General features: G+C 54.6%; 1 protein-coding gene across 2 annotated transcripts in view; it reads left to right on the top strand.

The window, feature by feature from the left end:
- Positions 1-19,889, top strand: part of TNS1 (tensin 1) — a 224,337-nt gene that overhangs the window by 94,522 nt on the left and 109,926 nt on the right. For both annotated transcript variants that reach the window (XM_065880580.1, XM_065880582.1), the window contains exon 4: positions 19,153-19,194. In XM_065880580.1, the coding sequence (XP_065736652.1) occupies positions 19,153-19,194 (42 nt within the window). The remainder of the gene's footprint in view (positions 1-19,152; positions 19,195-19,889) is intronic.

Here is a 19,889-nt window from a genome sequence, read left to right as displayed (position 1 = left end):
CTAGCCAGCTTGGTGACCTTGGCCATCTTCCTACTTGTCCACACCTCGGTTTCCGCAGGGAGGGTGGTCGGTGTCTGTGGGGTGGGGGGTGGTAGGTGGGCCCAAGGCCGTCCCTGGCGCTGCCAGTCCTAGTCCGTCCTCCAGGGTTAGTCTGGGCTCTCTCATCCCTGCCTTTTTAGGGCTGCAAGCCTGTAGCTCAGGCCTGGGTGTTCCAGGAAGCAGAGAGGGACTGGCCCAGAAGGGCTGTGTCCTGGGGAGCTGATGGCGCATGAGGGGCTACAGGAGGGCCCGAGTGGAATCCTGTCTTTCTGCCATTATGGGGCGAGGGTCCCAGGCCTAGGTCAGGGCCCCCAGGAGACTTCCTAGGCCTTCTCCAGCAGAGAATATGGGACCCCTCAGTTTTCGTAGCCCTTGCAAGCTTCCTATGTGCTCACCTGTCTTCTAGATGGATCACACGCCCCTTGAGGGCATGCCTGTGCCACTTGCCTCCCTGGTGATCCTTGCTGTGCCTGGCACAGTGCCGCTTAGCACGAACCGACTGACTAATGAGGGGCAGCCGGGTGAGAGTTTTAGACAGTTTAAAAATTTTTTAAAAAATTTTATCCTTTAATGCAATTTTTAAAGGTTACGTTCCATGTACAGTTATTACAAAATATTGGCTAGATTCCCTGTGTTGTACAGTACATCCTTGTAGCCTAACAGTTTGTACAACCAATAGTTTGTACCTTCCACTTCCCTACCCTTATATGCCCCCACCCCCGCCCTGCCACTGGTAACCACTAGTTTGTTCTCTCTATCTGTGAGTCTGCTTCTTTTTTTGTTATTTTTTAGATTCCACATATAAGTGATATACAGTATTTGTCTTTCCCTGTCTTATTTCGCCTAGCATAATGCCCTTGACGGTTTTAATAATAATTTCTGCCTCATAGTGTGGCTGTGAGGATCAGATGAGTTAGTTCACTGAAAACACTTTGAACAGTGCCTGGCACATAGTAAGTGCTCAATAAATGTTAGCAATTATTATTATTATTGCTATTATTATAATTATTACTGGTGATGGTGGTGGTGGTGGTGGTGTCCTTCCAGGAGCCCAACTCTGGGTTGGCCCTTTTCTCTCTTGCTGTGGTTGTTCCACCCCTAAGATAGGGAGGCTTACGGGACCAGAGAGTGGAGGAGATGTTGGCATCATTTTCCCCCAAGGGGTCCTAGCATCAGAGCCCAGAGAAGAGACGTCCTCCCCGCCTCCAACTCTGTCTCTCTCTGTGACTGGGGGCTGGTGGGGAGATAAGGGGACCTCTCGAGGCCTTCTCTGCCCAGGGAGCTGTGTTTATGGAGAACTCTGAGAAAGCTGCCATCACCGTAAACAAGGTGCATTATTATAAACCAGCCCAGGCTCCCCTTCTTGGATCCCATCCATTCCTTGATGAGAGTCACCGAATCAGAGACTCCCAGGCCCAGCAAGGATGTGGCCTGGCCTCCAGGCAGGCCACTCTTGACCTCTGGGCAAGCTACTCTTGACCATGGACTATACCCATAGGGGTAGCAACTATATTTGAAAGTGAGATTCCCCAAATAATGCTGCAAGTTGCTGTGTCTTATACCCTCTAGGTCTCTCTGAAGTCTAACCTGCATCCCTCTTTTAAATTTCTTTTTATTTTTGGCTGTGTTGGGTCTTCGTTGTTGCGTGCAGGCTTTCTCTAGTTGCGGCAAGCAGGGGCTACTCTTCGTTGCGGTGCTAGGGCTTCTCATTGTGGTGGTTTCTCTTGTTGAGGAGCACAGGCTCTAGGCGCGTGGGCTTCAGTAGCTGTGGTTCGTAGGCTCAGTAGTTGTGGCTCGTTGGCTGCAGAGCGCAGGCTCAGTAGTTGTGGCGCACGGGCTTCGTTGCTCCGCGGCATGTGGGATCTTCCCGGACCAGGGCCTGAACCCGTGTGCCCTGCATTGGCAGGTGGATTCTTAACCACTGTGCCACCAGGGAAGTCCTAACCTGCATCCCTCTTGCTGCAACTTTAGTTTAGTCCCTTATTGGTAGGAGGTGGGGGAGAACCATGCCCAGCCTTTCCTGCATGCCTCTGAGCTGGGAGCTTTGACCCCGTGGTGGCACGGGCAGGCTCCTGGCTACACTCCCTCACCATCTGAGGCCTCTCTGGGGTCCTCTGCTTTCTGGTGCCCCTGATGTTCCTCGTTAGTAAGGGTCAGCCCTCAAGGCCTACCAAGCTACACCCTCCACCTAGCCCTGGTTCCCACCCAGGAAGGCTGAGGTTGCTCCGGGTTGGGGGTGTGAGCTCCATTTCCGGACCCCTGGTCCGCCCAATTGCAACTGTAAAAGGCATTAAGCTTTTTTTTTTGGAGAAAGAATGGACTTGGGCTGATGGTGATGACAGCTGCAAAGGGTTCCTGAGCTCAGCCCGACCCTATCTCGCCTGCCTTCCTCAGCCCCTGCTCACCTCTGCCCCATTGCTAGGCCATTGCCCATCTAGAGGAGGGGCTTACCTTTGACCCTTGACCTTGACCAGACCTGAGTAGTCAACTGGTCTCCGACAACCCTTTATGCGGAGCAGCCTGTGGGTTCAGCATGGGGCTTGTTGCTAGCGGGGCGTTGCCCAGGGGCAGACAGAGGGCTTCAGGGGACGCATAAGGGAGGGTTTCTGCCCTGGGGTCCCTGTGGCCTAGGGCAGTGGGAGAGCAGGGCTCGGGCTCTGTCCCTGGACTCTGGACCAATCCCTTCCCTTGCTGGGCCTGATGTCCTCACCTGTAGGATGGAGGGCTGGAGAGACGCTGGGCTGGAAGAATCTGCGAGTCCATTTCCCTGCCGGAGCCTCCCCCGGTCCCAGGCTGTGAACTTCACCTTGCATTGACCTTGCTTCCCTCCCCACCCCGCCCCCCCACCTCTGGCAATCGCTGGCAGGAAGTCCTGCTGATTAGGGCCCTAATCACCAGCTGAGACTCCCAGAAACGCCAGGCTGGTAGAGCAGAGAGGGGCCACCAGGCCAGGAAGGGGGAAGCACGGGGAGTTGCCCCCACCCAGGGTGACATGGGCTGGGGTGTTGGCTGTGACTAGGGGGCACTGGATGCCTGCTTGGGATTGGGGGTCAGCTCCTTGGGCTGGGGCAGTGCCCGGACACCCACTGTCAGGGCTGTGTGGCAGCGGCTGAGTGCAGCTGGGCACACTTAAAAGCCTTTTTGGGCATCTACCCTCTACCACGCAAGGTGCCAGGGGTATGTGTGGGGCTGGGAAGGCCAAGGAGACATGGTCTAGTAGGAACAAAGGGGAGTAGACAGAGGATTTCTGCAACATGCAGTGGGGGCATCAAGCAAGAAGGAGTGCACATGAGCTGGTGGAATGGAGAAGACTTTGGAGAAGAGGTGCCATTTGAGATGGGTTTTGAAGGTTGAGAAGGAGTTCGGCAGGAAGGAGAAGGGACAAAGTCTTCTTCAGGCACAGGGGAAGGCACGCACGAAGGCGCAGTGGCACGCATGTAACGATGGATAAAATAATGACTCCAGGCCTGTGTCAGAGTTGGACAGGCTTAGGTGTCCCTCCCACCTCTGCTGCTTACTAGCTGTGTGACCTTGGGCTGAGCCTCAGTGTCTGCATCTGTAAAATGGGGTTAATATGCAATCTTATAGAGTTATGGTGGGATGAAATGAGATTGTACTTGTGAAGTGCCTACTTGTGAAGCTCAGTGTCTGCCACAGGCCAAGCCCACAGAAAGTGGTTTGTGTGGGAAAGGCTGGCTTTGTGGGAGCCTGGAGGTGTTGCTTGGGGTCCGGCTGTGGGGGATTTTCTGGGAGAGGGAAGCAGCAGAGGGCCTTCACGTAGGAGAAACACAAAGAGGGTTTTATTTAGGAAGGTGATTTGGGTAGCTGTGAAGGCTGTACTGAGCCAGGGAGACCGGGGACAGGCCACAAGTCCAATCTCCTGGAGTCCCCGGGCTGGGAAACCCTCTCCTGAGTCACTTCGCGCCTCTGGGCTTCCTTACCACGTGCTGTCCTCCTCTCCTGGATCAGGAGCCTGGAGATGCACTGAGATCTCCTTCCTGGAAGATCTTTCAGGACAGAAGAGAGCCCTCCTTGACAAGGCTTCACACATGAAGGGATGGACGACCGCAGCAGGCGGAAATGAGGGTAGACTGCGGGCAGCTCCCATTTCTAAGGAATCAAGGGACTCCTTTGGGGGGCTGTCCTTCAGCACCTGCCCGGCACCCATTAGGTGCTTACTATTTGTCGAATGAATGCATGAACAAGGGTGTCCCCTGGTCTGTGCGGAGGCAGGGGGTGCCCAGCCTGACTGTAAGTGGCCTGGTTAGTGTCTGGACGGGGGCTGCCCATCCGTAGCCAAGAGGAATGTTGAGCGTTGCAGAGGCCAGGTGCTCAGCAACTGCATGGATGAGGGAGCGGAGATTTCAGGAGCTTTAACTTCCCGGAGTGAGGTCCTATCACAAGGGCAGTGTGGCACGGGGGGTCACGATCACAGACTCTGCAGCCACGCTGCCTGGGTTTGAATCCTGACCCCACCTCTCGCAGGCTGTGTGACTGCCGGCAACTTACCTAACCTGCCGGTGCTCGAGTTTATTCAGCTGTAAAATGTGGGAACCAGAAAGAACCGTGTCTTCTGGACATACCGCATGACCTTTGGTTATTATTACTGCTATTGTTATTACCGTTGTGGATGCAGAGGGAGAGAGCTGGGCAGGGACTTCTTGGCAGGGATGAGAGCAGCTGCCCAGAGCGGGGTGGGAGAGCGCTAGCGATAGAGGGAGGCTTTGAAGAGTCCTCGGTGCCTTATGAGCTACCTCCTCGGACACCACACATGGTGCTGCCTCTGCTGTGGCCAGCTGAGCCGAGCTGAGCGTGGGAGCGGAGGCAGCAGCCAGGCCTGGATTCCAGGCTGGAGCCCTGGGAGACAGGGGCGAGCCAGGGCGAGGGGTGGGGGAGGAGAGGTGAGCAGAGAGGAGGCCAGGACTCTCCCTAGTCCCCAGCTGGGACCCCAGGAATTCCTTCCATCATCTCTTGCCAGAGGGCCTGGCCTTTTAGCTCCAGGGCCTTCAGAAGGCCTGTGGTCCATCTCCCTGCTTCCTGGGCAGACTGTTTCTGATGCCCCTTCACTGTTAGAAAGTGATTACTCTCTACGAACCATCATCTGGCTGCAACTCCTTTCTTCCCTCTTCAGCTCGCCTTCAGCTCTGCCACCGCCAGTGTTGTGGCATGAGCAGCTGCTTTGCAACACGGGAGAGTGAGGGTAGACTTCAGTGCTCTTCCCTGACTTGGGGCAGGGGGAGGGGATTAGCTGGAGGGACTGGTGGCAGCAGGGCTTAGGTGGCCTGTTTCTAGTCCCCCTTTGGCACTGAGTGACCTTGGGAAAAGCACTTCCCCTCTCTGGGCTTCAGTTTCCTCGTTTGTGAGATGAGAAGGTGGAGTTAGGAGAGTTTTTGCATTCTAATCAGTGATGAAATTCTGCAAGTCCATGGATCTTTCTGAACAGGGAGGCTCTTGCTCTTGGGGCTCTTGGAAGAGTTGTCCACCATGGACGTGGGGGCCCTGGAGCGTCTTTACGCATCTACTGGGAAGCCTGCTGAGATGCTGAGGAGGTCCTTTCCAGCCCTGGGACTGGAAGATTCTTTGCTCAGTGACCTCTCCTCCAGCTCCATTTCTTAGAACAGAGCGGAGGGCAACAGCTGTCAGAGTTGAATGGGCCAGAGTTTCTGGGTCTCTGTCCCAGTGACTCAGGTGGGGATGTGCTGGCAGGATTTGAGCTGGTGAAGTGAGAGAGGGAACTGGGCAGATCTGCCAGCTCCCCCTTGGCCACGCTTAGGGGACGGAGTGGGAGTAAGTGATGTGCTCAGCAGTGGACGTGCAGAGAGGAGTGAGTAACAGTTGTGAGTAATGGCTCAGTGTCTCTGCCGGGTAGGTGGCTCTTAGACTGTACAGAGCTGTCTGGGGCTCCGGAAATGCTCCCTGGAGGCCAAGCCACTGAGTCACGGCGGCAGCCTGAGCTTTGCTGCCACTGCCCTCCTTAGGAGTTGGGAGTCCAGCCCCAGCCCCTCCCCCCATCTATACCTCCACACCCCCTCGGCCCCATAGCTGCCCTGTTTTGTCCTCTAAGCGCCCTAGTGACTTGGATTGCCTGAACGAGTATAGATTTTGTATTCTGGCTGTCCTGGGTTTGAGTCCCAGCTCAACTGCTCATAACCGAGTGGTCTTGGGCAACTTACTTTTCTTGTTGAGTTTCAGTGGCCTCATCTGGAAAAAGGGAGTATTGCCTGTCGTGCATATTGTTGAACGGGTTAAATGCGGTACTATGTCTGAAGTACACAGTACACGGTAGGTATTCAAATAAAATGGTTGTCCCACAAACCCTAGACTCTGTTTTGCTTCTCCTCACCACCTCCACCTCTAAAATTCCTGCTTCCACGCCTTCTTCCCATAATTTTCAGGATGCTTATCCTCCAGTTAGATCTGCCCCATCGTTTGTGCACATGCCGTCCTGTTTCTGCCACCTCCTACCCAGCTTCCGTCTGTGTGCCTTACCCCCTCACCTGCTCTAGCAGAAGGATGGGCAAGGCTCAGGTGGCCCGGGCGAGTCCAAGGGGAATTTGTCACTTGTCCGGCTGCAGTGGGTGGTCAGGCTCCTGTGGGCACCTCACATCCCCCACCTCTGCTGGTTCATGCTCTCCCCTATCCACTGTCTGCCCACATGGGTCATTTCCCCCTCTGGCTTTCTGAAATCAGCTGAGCTCAGGGCCATGCAGACTGCCCCTGCTAGTAGGTGTGCTGGCCATGCTGCTGTGTTCCCATCTGTGAGGCTCTGCTTGGGGCGGGGCGGGGAGGGAGCGCCAGGGAGTGACTTTGCATCTGCACCTGGCAGTGGTCCTGTGGTGGGTGTGTGCGCGCACACGCTCTGCGTGTGCCTCGGGGCGTCTGAGCTGTGTGTGTGCCATGTCTCTGGGTCACTGGGCCTCTATCTGATGTGAGCTCTCTCTCCTGTCCAGTTAAAATCTGCCTGTTTTCCCAGCCAGATAAAGCCAGGTCTTCCGTTGCCTCTCCCTCCACCCCCTCTTCCCTCCAGACCTGGTTTCGGATGTGTGCATCTTGGAGGGCCTCCCGGGGAACAAGGAAACATTGCAGAGGGGTGGATATGCGTCAGATGGAGCTGAACAATGCCGGTGACAGCCAGGCCTCCGCTGGCCTTCAGTGCTGGCCTGGCTTCAAGTCTCTGCGGCTGGCTAATTGGGATCGAGAGGGGGCTTCCTGCAACTCAGCCATAGATGGATTTAAAGGAGCTCCATGGAGCTGGGCTTGCCCTGCCCTACCCTGGGGACCTCCTGTTCCTGGGGCTCCTGGTGCAGTCCATCAGAACAGATGGGGTTCCAGAACACCAGCCCTTGACAGGTGCTAATTGTGCCGAACAGTCACAATAACTCCTCCTGTCGTTGCCATCTGTGGCCCAGGAGTTTTCTACATGAGTGAATTTTCAGATAATTGAAGCTTAGGCCACATAAGAGTCAAAAGCTCCAAAGAAAAAAAGGTGAATTGCTTTGATGGGAATCTTTTGCATTGTATTATACTGCTCCGAGCTCTGACTTAAGGCAGACAGGACCTTCCTCTCATTCTGTTATTGTTCCTCAGGTTTTTCCTCTGTAAAGTGGGCACATGAACAGAACCTACCTCACAGCGTTCAAGTGAGGATTACATGAGTTGAGACACATCAAATGCACATAGTATGCCCCGTACAGTTTGCGACCCTGTAAATGAAGGCGCTGAGGCATGGAGAGGTGCAAGAACTGCATCCGGCTCAAATAGAAGGGAGCTAACGTTTCCCAAGCATGTGCTATGTTCCAGACATTTTTATGCATGTCATCTCAGTCAACTTTATTTTGTCCTCCCAACCACTCTGCAAAGTAGGTCTCATTATCCCCAGTTTACAGATGAGGAAACTGAGACTCGGGGAGGTTCAATAAGGTCTCAATAGCCGGTCTATGGCAAATGGGTATTTGAGCCCAGGCCTAACCTAGTCCAGGGCTTTTCTAATCCTATCTCTTGTCTTTTGGTTGGAAACTCATGATCCCTCAGAGTGTTCAGTAATTTGGAAATGAGGGTCCACAAGCAGAAGGTGTTTTGATCTATCAGAATTGAACCCGCTCCCAGTTACCACGTTTGGGTTAAAGGTTCAGAGCGGTTTGGAGTCAGGTGATGAGACAAAATGACCTTTAGGGGTCTAGGGAACTCAAGAGCACATATGGACTTTGAGAATACAGAAGTTTTCTCCTGTTTGCTTTTCTTTTGGCAAGCCTTAAATCTTTAAAAAAGGAGGTAGGTAGGCATCAGGAAGGCTTTCCTGATAGCATCGGCCTAGGGCAGTGATGCAGGCAGCATAGGGAGGCTGAAGAACCAAAAAAACTTTAGGGAATTTCTTCAAATCCAAGGTGTCTTCTTCCCGCCTCCCCCCATTTAATATTTCTGAACTTGGAATGCATCTTACGGTTGAAGTGTACAATACATCTCGGGTAGCATTTCCTCCTCAAAAGCTCTTGTCCAGTTGATGGTGCCCCAGACAATCAATGGTATCTTTGAGATTAGGAAACGGAGCCGTGAACACCTGTGGTTTGCAAGGCCTCTTGCAGATGTGGAAGGGAGAGAGAGCTGCAGGCCATTGCCCTGCCCTGAGAGCTGACTGTGGCCGAGTTTAAGAAAGCAAGAGGAACCTCTGATGTCTGTGTGGGTTTGAGGGTGGCCCCTAGCCCTGGAATTCTCAGTCTGGGGCCTCGCTCAGCCCGTCTTCTCCTCCACCCCCACTGCCCCAGCCTCCTCCACCAGGGCCCCTGGTGTGCTCCTTGGCAGATCCGGAACCCTCTGGCTTCTTGGGTTTCCCCCTTGCTCTTAAATTTGTTTCCCATGCATCCTTCCTGCCTTACTGTTTTAGCACAGCTTAGGGTCAAAGGCTTAAAGTTTTCATCTAAGGTCAGAAACCCTCATGGGGAGTGAGAGGATGGGGCAGTCTCCCTCTGGGTGTAATTTCTGGAAAAACAGATGGACTTGAATCCCAGTGAAGTAATAGCCCTCTTCATACCTCCGTTATAGCAGTTACTGAGCTCTTTATAATTCTCTGTTTACATGCCTGTCTCCTCCACTGGGCCACAGGTTCCCCTCCTGGACCAGGCCACTCTTACTCCTCTCTGTCTCCATAGCTGGGAAAGTGGCACCGAAGGGCCCTCAGTCACTGATGTTGAAGGAATGCTTGGTCTTGCTTCTGTGCCCATCACCTCCCCTCTGTCCCCAGTTCCACTAGAACCTTGACCACAGACCGCAGCCCTTTCCTTCACCAGATTCTTCTAGGAGCTTCCTAGAAGCGATGTTTTCTCTGCTGGAGGCCGTGTCATCCAACCCACCTGCTTTAGAACAAATGGCCCTTCTCCAGGCAGGGAGGAAGGGCTGGGGTTTTCCCTGCTCTTTAGATCTTAGAGGGTAACCTTGAAGTCTGCATCTCCAACTCCCTGTTCAGTGCCTCCACTTATATAACAGAGGCCCTGCTTCCCCTGAGTCCTCCAGGCTGGGTCCCTCAGTGGTGGCTGATTTCTCCTCAGTCTTCTTATATCCCCTTGTACTGCTCTCGGTAACCTCACTCCTCTGCTCCTGACCCCAGCTCAGAGCCTCTTTTCACTTTGGTCTCTTCTTCTGCCATCCCCCACCCCCACCCCTGGCCCAGACATCTCCCCGGCCCACCCACCTCAGAGGCTATGCCCCCCATGAATCTCTACCTTTGACCCCCGACTGGGCAAGGTGCTATGGTCCTGGGCAGAGCTGAGGCTTGGGGTGCCACCAGGTCGGAACTCTGGTTCCATTACCTACTGGTTGTATGACCTCAGGCTAAGCACATTACCTTTCAGAACCTCGTTTCCCCATCTGTAAAATGGGCTGGTAACCCCTACCTCACAGTGTACCATATGGAAGAAACCCAAACAGACTTGACAGTAGCGTTCTCTGGCTGGAGCATGGGCTTCGAGGCAGAGAGGTGAGGAATGGGACTGGAGAGAGAGACACAGCCAGGTCTCGAAGGGCCGTGAGGACCATATTAGGGCATCTGGACTTCATCCCATGGAGCCGGGAGCCATGGAAGGACTTCAGGCAGAAGAGTGGCATTAACGGCTATGCCTTGTAGAAATAGTTCTCTGGCTGCCGAGCGAGAGTGGCTTAGAGGACTGGACTGAGGGCAGGGAGGCCTGTGTCAGGAGGCCGTTGTAAGAATCTCCATGATTAAAGAGACTAGGGGTGAGGGGGTGGCTTGGAGAGATATTTGGGTGGAAGAGTTGACCAGGCTTGGTTGGGGGGCGGTGTAGGAGGAGTGCAGCCAACCCTCAGGTTCGGGCTGAACAACCTTTGGTGGCCCGGAAGTTGGGTGGTTGTCAGTAGCCACGAGGGAGCCCAGGAGGAGGCAGAGTGGGGGCAGGGCTGTGAGTGCAGGATGCTGGCCAGCGTCAAGCCCTGGGCCCAGCTGTGCCTGTGGCCCCGCATGCCCCACGCTTGTCACTGCCGACCCCTGGCTCCCCTCTTGTGCTCCCAGGGCCTGGCGCATAGGAGGCACTTGGTACCCGTTTGCTGGACTCACCTCTGATTTTCTGCTCGTGGGAAGTCTGGCCTGGCGTGGAACCTCAGCCCTCCCAGGGTCACTGACTTTGGGTGTGGGCCAGTGTGGCCCCTGAGCTGGGCCCTTGGGGCCCCAGCTTGGGTTCCAGGGCGGGCAGATCTTCAGAAAAGCTGTTCTGCCACCAGCTAGGCATCCGGCGATCTGGGCGCTATCTTATGCCATCCTTCGGGTCATCTCTGAAGGGGACCGGCTGCAGAGGGCAGGGCCTGCTGCTAGGCCTGCCCCACCTGCTTTGCTGCTGTCAGGACCTTCTTGGGAAATATCTGCTCTGAAATATCACAGTCCAGTGGGCTCAAGAGGGTCAGGCACACCCGGCCTTCCCCTTGGATGGCGTTGGGCTGTGCAGGTCCGGGCCTCTGTGTGTGGGTGTGGCTAGAAACTTCTCTCTCTGGAGAGCCTCATCTTGAGTGTGTTACAGGGCCTGGAGGCTGGCAGAAGCTGGGGCGGCCAGTGAGTGGGGCCTGAGGAAAGGCTCCCGAGATGAGACGGAGGGCTGGGCTACCGGAGAGCTGCTGGAGCTGCGGGGGTGGGTTGACTGGGCCAGTGGGTCCAAGAGGAGCCTGGTGGAGGAGGATTTGGGGGAGGGGGTGGGACTGGGGCTCTGGGGGCAGTGACCAGCGTCGGCTGTCTGGGTCGTCCCTGTGTCTTGTCTGCTTGGGTTCTGAGTCAGAGACTGCTGGCTTTGGGGAAAGGGCCAGGCCCCCTCCTCGCCCCTGGCCGGCTCCCTGGCCCCGGAGGGGACTCTGGGCTGGGGCATGGCTCCCCGCCCCTCAGCTCAAGGTGTCCCTGGGAACAGGCCCCTTCTTGCCTCCAGGAACTTGACGCAGTTCCTTTCCCGGTCCCGAGCAGAACTCTATATAAGGGAAGGAAACAGCCGAGCAGGTCGGCACCAAGCTCTGGTGAGGATGGGTGGCCTGGAGGGGAGGGCGCAGGCCTGGGGAGGAGATAGAGCCAGGGCAGTGGCCCCTTCCTCCCCGGGACTCCCCTGCCCAGGGCTTGAGGCTCAGTCTGGGAGGCCAGTGTCTTCAAGCCATGCTGGGGCTCTGCCCCTTTCACCCCGGGGCCTTGTACTGGCCCAGTCCCCGCCCCCCACCCCCATGGCCAGGGCATTTCGTAGCTGCCTGACCGTGAGCACCCTCGGGTCCTGGAGGGGTGCACTGCTCACCCTGGCTTCCAAGCCACGCCCTGGTCCACTAGGCTGGGCCTCCCAGCCTGCCGTTGCCTCGCTGGCAGGGGCCGACTGGGTGTTTCTTGATGGAGCCCACTGGACTCATAATGTGACCTCTGAGGTGCTGGGCTGTCCACAGACGGGGAGTCATCTGGCTGTGTCCTCAGTCATGGGGCATGCGGGCTGGATCCCCCTGGGATCATTGTCTCCATCATTCTTGACCCCTCTGGTGTCTCCTGAGTGGCCAGGGCTCAGAGGATGGCTGCGTCCTGGTTACGGGTTCCTCAAGTGGGTCCCAGAGGGCGAGCAGCAGACAGAGCTGAGGGCAGGATCCCTGGCTCTGTGAAGGGCAGGAAGGGGACTGGTGCCCTCCCATGTTTTGGGTGGGGGAGAGAAGTAGAGGTTGGAGGGAGCGTCGGTTCAAATGAGGTGGGGATGAGGACCTGTAGGTTTCAGGGTGCCTGATGGCCCCTTGTCTCTAGGCTTTGGGGCTCTTCCCCCCTTGCTTCTTCCCCCATTACTATTAGTGTTACTGCACATTTCCTGCTTGCCTTAAGCTCCCTACCCTTCACCTCCCCCTGGTCCCTCTCCTACTCAGGCACCTTCAGTGGCTCCCCAGTGCTGGCAGCTAAAAGTCTTAACTCCTCTGCTGGGCATTCAGAGTTGCCCATCGTCCAGCCTGGAAAGAGACTTTTTGGCCAGTCTGCCTCCCTCATCTCCTAACACGTGCCCCTCGGTGCTGTCTCTTCCCTTCTCCCACTCTGTGTCCCAGCCAAAGGGGATTCTTTTGACATGGGAAGCCTTCCCACCTCCATGCCTTGTTTGTGTGGTTACTTCCACCTGAAAAGCCCTTTTCCTATCTCCACCTTCAAAACCTTATCCATGGACCTAGTGAGCTCCAGGCTCTGAGCAGAGCCCCAGAGCTTCTCGATGCAAACGACCCATGTGCTTCCTGCCCTCATGGGGCTTGCGGGGGAGTCGGTGAGACACACAGTAGACAAACAGAAGCAATGCGTCCTCGAGGACTGGCTCGGGTACGCCTCCTCCGTGGAGCCTGCCTGGGCGCCCCGAGCTCTCTCTGTGCTCTCACAAGTGGGGGCCTCATCCGGCCGTGGGGACAGTGTGGCGTGCTGGGAAGAGCAGGTATTGGAGTCAGGCTGATTCAGGTATCAGTCCTGGCACCGTCACTTGATAGATGTGCCATCTTGGATCTCACAGGATTGTTGCAGGGCTGCCTGAGATCCTGTAAGATGAGGATGCTAATAACCTACCTCAGGGGGGTCATGAAGGGTGAAGGGGTAACGCACACAAGGGCTTAGAACCGTGCCAGGTACACAGCGAGTGTGCAGAAAACTGGCAACTACCATTTATACTTCTGCCAATACTACTACTTCTAGCTGTTCGGCTTTGGGCAAGTTGCTTAAATTCTCTGAGCCTATTTACCTCAAAAACTTGTCAACAAGATTAAATAAAATAACGTATATAAAGCAGCCAGCTCAGTGGCCAAGAGTGGGTCCTCTGCAAACCCCAGTTTCCTTCCTTTCCACGTATCTTCTGGTGTCATTCGAGGTGGGTGCCTGGAGTTGTTGGGACAGGGACGTGTAGCAGGTGTCAGCAAGTACTTCTCTGGAAACAGCCCAAGTGTCCATCAACAGATGGATGGATAAACACAATGTGGTATATTCATGCGATGGAATAGTATTCAGCCTCAAAATGCAATGCAACTCTGATACATGCTACAACATGAATGATTCTTGAAAACATTACGCTAAGCATGTTACTTTGCTGGGTCTACCATAACAAAATACCACACACTCAGTGCTTTAAACAACAGAGATTAATTTTCTCACAATTCTGGAGGCTGGAGGTCCAAGATCAAGGTGCTGGCAGGTTTGGTTTCCTCTGAGGTCTCTCTCCTTGGCTTGTAGACGGCCACCTCCTCCTTGTGTCCTCACAGGGTCCTCCCTTTGTGCGTGTACCCCTAGTGACTCTCTGTGGGTCCTGATCTCTTTTTGTAAGGACACCAGTCATATTGGATTAGGGCCCACCTTAATGGCCTCATTTTAACTTAGTTACCTCTTTATAGGCAAAGAGTGGGTGCTCTGCAAACCCCAGTTTCCTTCCTTTCCATGTATCTTCTGGTGTCATTTGAGGTGGGTGCCTGCAGTTGTTGGGACAGGGACGTGTAGCAGGTGTCAGCAAGAACTTCTCTGGAAACAACCCAAGTGTTGTATTCAGTCGTATTCTGAGGTATTGGGGGTTAGGACGTCAACACAGGAATTTTGGGGTATACAATTCAGCTCATAACATGTAGCGAAAAAAGCCAGAGACGAAAAGGCAAATATTGTATGATTCCTTTTGTATGAGATACCTAGAATAGGCATATTCATAGAGACAGAAAGTAGATTAGAGGTTATTAGGGGAGACAGGGGAATTATTGTCTAAGGGGTGTCGGGTTTCTGTTTGGGATAATTAAAATGTTCTGGAAATGGATAGTGGAGATGATTATACAGTATTGTTAGAGTACTCAGTGCCACGGAGTTACACTTAGAAATGGTTAAAATGGTAAATTTTATGTTATGTGCATTTTATTTTTATGTGCATTAAAAAAAAGGGACTAGCAAGACATAGGGGGAAAAACCCTTTTTTGCTCAGGATTATATGAAATGCTCCATTCAGAGGCTCAAGTGGTTCTAGTTTAGGCTGAGACCAAGGCTGTCCTCCAATCCTGGGGGCCAGGTGGATGTGGGTGTGGGAAGCCTCTCTGGAGGGCTGGGATTTCATGTAACCAATCCTGAGACTGGAGGATGGGAGTGTCACCCAGTTGGGGACCAGGCCCTGCCACTCGTCAGGTAGTGAGGTGATGGGGGCAGTGGGAGGCGGGTTGGGTTTTCACCTACAGCTCTCCCCTTGCCAGCTGATTGACCCTGGATAAGTGTTATGACCTCTTCGAGCCTCCATTTCTTCATCTGTAGAATGGGAGCAATATTACTGACTCTGCAGTGTTGGAGGGTCTCAGAGACATAGGCATATGGTAGGATTAACTCCCCTGCTCATAGTAGGTGCTTAACAAATGGCAGTGATTTTACCACTGGTGGTGACAGGTGCTTCCTTTCCTCAGAACTTGAGTTTCTTTCATCTTTCCACAGATCTTTTGTGTGTACCTACTGTGTGCTGGGACCAGCGTGATGAACAAGACATGCTCCCTGCCCTCATGGCATTTGATTTCTAGAGGGGGAAACAGATTATAGACAAGAAAATAAACACATCTATTATTACAAATTGTAATTAGGTCTGTGAAGGAAGACATAGGAGTTCAGGAGAGAGAATATCTCTGTGTAATCTCTGTGTGTGTGTGTGTGTGTGTGTGTGTGTGTGTGTGTAACTTAAGGGACTCAGAGAGGGCCTCTCTCTGGGGTGGTGGCATTTAAGCCAAAGCCAGAAGGAGAGGAAGGACCCAGCTATGCAGGGAGCTGGGCTAAGAACATCCAGGCAGAGGGAACAGTATAAACAGAGCCCCTGGGGAAGAACAGAGCCAGGTGTGTCCCAAGGACTGAGAGGAACCTACCCCTTGCGTGTGGCTTTGGGTCCTGGACGAGGGGGATGGGCACAGAATGATGGTGGGGAGAAGGGCAGGGGCCAGGCTGTGCAGAGAGCTCTTTGCTTGGGCTGCCTGCTGACTGGTGCTTTAGACCCTCCTGTCCTGGGGGAGTCTCCGAGGCTGTGCCCTGTTGTTGGCACTGTGCCTGGGGACCTTTGAAATTGAGAAAATATTAGTGGTGGGGGGCTGATGAATGCCAGGCATTGGCCTCGATCGGGCCTGCTAACACTCACATCCCGGCATCCCCGGTTCTCTAATTGCGGAGCCGTACTGTTCTGCTGCAGTGGCCTTGGGCAAGTTGTTACCCTTTCTGTGCCTTCGTTTCTTCCTCTGTGAAATGGAGATAATAACCCAAATGTATAACCCATACATTTAAAAAATGTATATTTATTTATTTGGCTGTGCCAGGTCTTAGTTGCAGCACGCGGGACCTTCGTTGCCGCATGCGGGATCTTTTAGTTGCGGCATGTGGGATCTAGTTCCCTGACCAGGGATCGAACCCGGGCCCCCTGCATTGGGAGTGTGGAGTCTTAACCACTGGACCACCAGGGAAGTCCCAACCCATACACTTTCTATTAGGATCAAATGAGTCCAGGGAAAGGGCTTAGGACAGTAACAGACACATAGGCACATCCCATAAGCTTCCTGTTACCACTCTCGTTCTGTATGGCTCTGTGGAAATACGTGTTTACAGGAGAGTTGACACAGCAGAGAGGGCAGGAGCATATCTCTGTCTGGAGCCAGACTGCTGGGTCTGCATCCTGCCTTCTCTGCTGGACAGTTGATTAACCTCTGTGCCTTGGTCTCCTCATCCATAAAACAGATGCTCAGGGTGGTTGTGAGAATGGAGTGAGTTAATTTACGCCAAGTACAAAGCACAGGGCCTGCCCTGTAGCAAGTGCGATGGAAGTATTTGATGTTGCTGCTACTTTTATTGCTGTTATAGTTTTCAGAATGGAAAGGCTGACCTGGGTGCTGATGCGTAGTGGAGGGAGACCCGGGGAGGAGGCTTACCTGAGGCCGACTTCCTGGGCCTGAGCCCTGAAATCCTACACTGCCAGCCCTGGGGAGGCAAATGGTTGGCATCCCAGCGTCTGCCCCCTCTGCAGAGGGAGGCTTCCTAGCTGGGGTCCCCAGGGCCAGTAGGAGCGGTCACTGCTGGCCACAGGGCACGGGCCAGAGTGGCAGGGGGCCCTGGCTCTGCCTGGCACATTCCAGGCTCCTGAGAGGGTGGCCAGGGGCCAGGGTGCCGGAGGGAAGGAGAGAGCCTTTTAAGGAAACATTTCTCTGCTTTAAAAAAAAAAAAAAAGAGACAAGAAACACTGAAACACACAACAAAGTTAGTGGGCTGGCTGGCCAGCTGTCCTGGAATGCACAGCTGTGGGTGGTGGGTGGAGGAGGCCACTGGGGGGCAGCAGGCCACGAGGGGCACCCAGGCATCAGGCCCTCGGACTGGGGGTCCTCAGCTGCCCCTCAGATCTCAGTCCTCGGCGGGGACAGGGGAGGGACCTGGGCTCAGGTCCCATTTTTTCCACTGCCTTGGGGTGGTGCTGGGGTAGCAGCTCTCCCTCTTGTCTCAGAGGACACCTGTCCATCCTGCCCTTGCCTCAAAAATGTGTCCGTAACGCCCTCTCTCACTTCCCCAAATCCCAGTCCCGAATGGAGACTAGACACCCACTGTCGTGGATTGCAGGTGGAGACGGTGGTGGAGGACATGGCTGGCCCATGCTGGCCCGTGGCTGGGAGGCCGTGGCGGTAGCCAGCAGCATGCCCTCCTCTTGCAGCTGATCCCACATTTAGGTTCCCAGCCTCATCCCAGCTCTAGTTCCAAGGAAAGGAGCAGATCAGGGCGTGCTGCTCTGTGGATTGACCCGCTCCCACCCCGGCTTGAGGGCCCATGGGTGATAGGAGGAGTGGGGACAGGAGACGCTGGGAGCCTGGCCCCATGAGGTTGAAACCTACGAGCCTCAGAGTGGGATTTGGGGCTGGGGGCAGGAGGAGACAGGCAGGAGGCCACTGCTGGATGCGGGACTCCTGCCCTCAAGGTGCCTAGGGGATAGCAGTGTCCCCGTGGCTGAGACCTTGTCGGGTGGGCAGGGTGCCCTGAAGGCTGCAACCACCTCCGGACTTTCCTGCCCTTCTGGCCTGTTCTTCTGGCATCCTCTACCCCACCCTTGGCCACTGATCAGCTGTGTGACCTTGGACAAGTTGTTTAACTTCTCTGTGCCCCCTGCACCTCAAACGGAGGTATAATAGTACCTACCTTATTGGGTTGTTGAAAGGATTACATGAGTTAACATGGGTAAGGCATTGATAATAATACCTGTGCCCATTCAGTATGCATTATATATGTTAGATATTGTTCCTTCCTTTTTTTTTTTTTTTTTTGGCTTCATATGTGGTTCTCCCAAGTCCTAGAGTAATGCTGAGGACAGGGTGATAGGTACTGAGGTTCAGCTCAGGCTTCTTTGCTGGAGAATGAGGTGGGCAGGGAGCCTGTGGTGTGGCCGGGTCAAGAACCCAGGGATGCTAACTCCCAGCCTCTCCACCCCTTCCAGAGCCCGGGGCACACTGTCCCACAGGTATGGTTCCCTTCTAGGCGGGTATGTCAAGCCGGGGTGATCCCTGGGGCTGGTCAGATGCTAGAACAGGGTCAGGTGAAGGAAGGGCCCAGCTGAGGGTGAGGCCTCTGTGAACAGCCAGCTGTAGCCCGGGCTGTCGGCTGGGGCGGGGGCCCGGGTTGCCTACTGTATGAGGAGGCAGCCCCCCACTCTTTGGCGATCCACGGCTTATGTCCAGACACCCTCATGCCCGGAGCGGGGGGTGGCGGGGTTGGGGAGAGCTTCCCCCGCCGTCCCCTCTGTGGGCCCCCTGCCTGGTGTTTGGGTCAGGAATTGGAGCCAAGGTTGAGGTATGAGCTCCAAGAAAAACGTGTCCCAGCTAGAAGAAAGGAACACATTGAGTCTCTGATAAAGGCCCCTGCTAATTGTCAGGGTAGTGGTTTGGCTGCCCGGCCCCTGGGGAGGGAGTGTTATCTCAGGGTAGGGAGCAGACCAGCCCCCTCCCTGCCCTCTCCCTCCATCTTGCGGCCACATGCCCACCCCCTCCCCCATTAGAGAAGAAGCCGAGGATGATGACAGTCATAGCTCACCCACCGAGGGTGCTTGCACTCTTCAAGGCCTTCCACATCTATTAGCCTCGTGGCCGCCTTCGGAAGAGTCAACAGGCCCTTCCCCAGCCTGTTTCCTTGCACGGTCTGGGAAACTTTGCCAGTTGTCTGCAGCTGTGACCTTTGGCTGAGGTACCTTGGCATTTGGGAGAATGGAGGAGGTGACTCTTCCTTTTCTGGAGGTCTTAAACACGGTTTTTGAAAAAATTAAAACAAATCTTACCATATTGTAGAAAATTTAGAACATAGAGCAAAGAAAAAAAAATTTATTCTTATTACCTTAACCCTGGTGCTTTGACCTCCAGTTTTTCCGTATATTTTTTTACGGAGTTTAAAAAATGGGACTTGCATTTCACTTTTGCCTTCTGCCGCTTCCCCCACCCCCTGAGTGTTATTGCCGAAGCAGCTTTCCGTGTTGCTCCATAGTCCTCCCGCTGGAGAGTGTCGGTGTTTGTGAACTGAAGGAAGGGGTGTCCAGCACGGGGTGGCGGGGAGTGGAATGATCTCAGGAGGCCCTGGTTTTCTATGGGGATGAAGATGCTAACCTCGCCCTTTCTCTGTTCCTCCCACAGGTGGCTGCTCCCTGCATTCCTCCATCCAGCCATGAACTGGTGGTGAGTGACAGTCCATTCCTGCCAGCCCCACCTCTCCCCTCTTTCCTCAGCTCCCGCTGCAGCTTGCTTGAGACCCAAGTATGCTGGTAGCCCCCATGGGTGCTGGACCATTAGGTAATGATGAGGAAGGGGCCACGTCCCGAGGCCGAGGCTGAACTGGGAGGAAGTGAGTCATGAGGTCCTTTCATGACTTCATGAGATGCGGGGCCTCCTATTTCAATCTTGAGACTTAAGTCCTTGGAAAAACCCATAAAAGGACATCTTGCCTGTTTCTAGGCCTGGCCAGGTGCCTGTTGTCCTGGGGCTTACAGAACCAGGGAATGGCATCTCCTTCCACCCGCCTGGTCCCTAGTCAGGTACCCTTTGGCTGGAGGCAGGGGGAAGGATGGCGTGACCCACAAGAGTCCAGACACCTGGGCAGTTGCTCACGTTCAGGTGGCCTGTCCCACTTCCAGTCTCCTTCGCTGACTCTGCTTTTCTGCCTTCTCTCCACGTCCCCCGCTCTTCCCTCTCTCCCCCAATCAGGTTTCCGGAAAAGCATGGATGGGGCAGGACTTCTGTGTGTTGTGGGCTGTGGAGAGAGGCCTGCTTCAGACCGATCCCAGCTGGGCTGATTTGGAATTTGTCCCTCCCTGCCCTCTCCCTGCCTTCCTTCCCTTCAGAGGTCTCTCTTGTTCCCCAGCCCAGCGCAGGAG

This window comes from Phocoena phocoena, chromosome 7 (genome assembly GCF_963924675.1).
Source record: "Phocoena phocoena chromosome 7, mPhoPho1.1, whole genome shotgun sequence".
Taxonomy (NCBI): Eukaryota; Metazoa; Chordata; class Mammalia; order Artiodactyla; family Phocoenidae; genus Phocoena; species Phocoena phocoena.
This window is presented reverse-complemented; position numbering and strand designations above follow the sequence as displayed.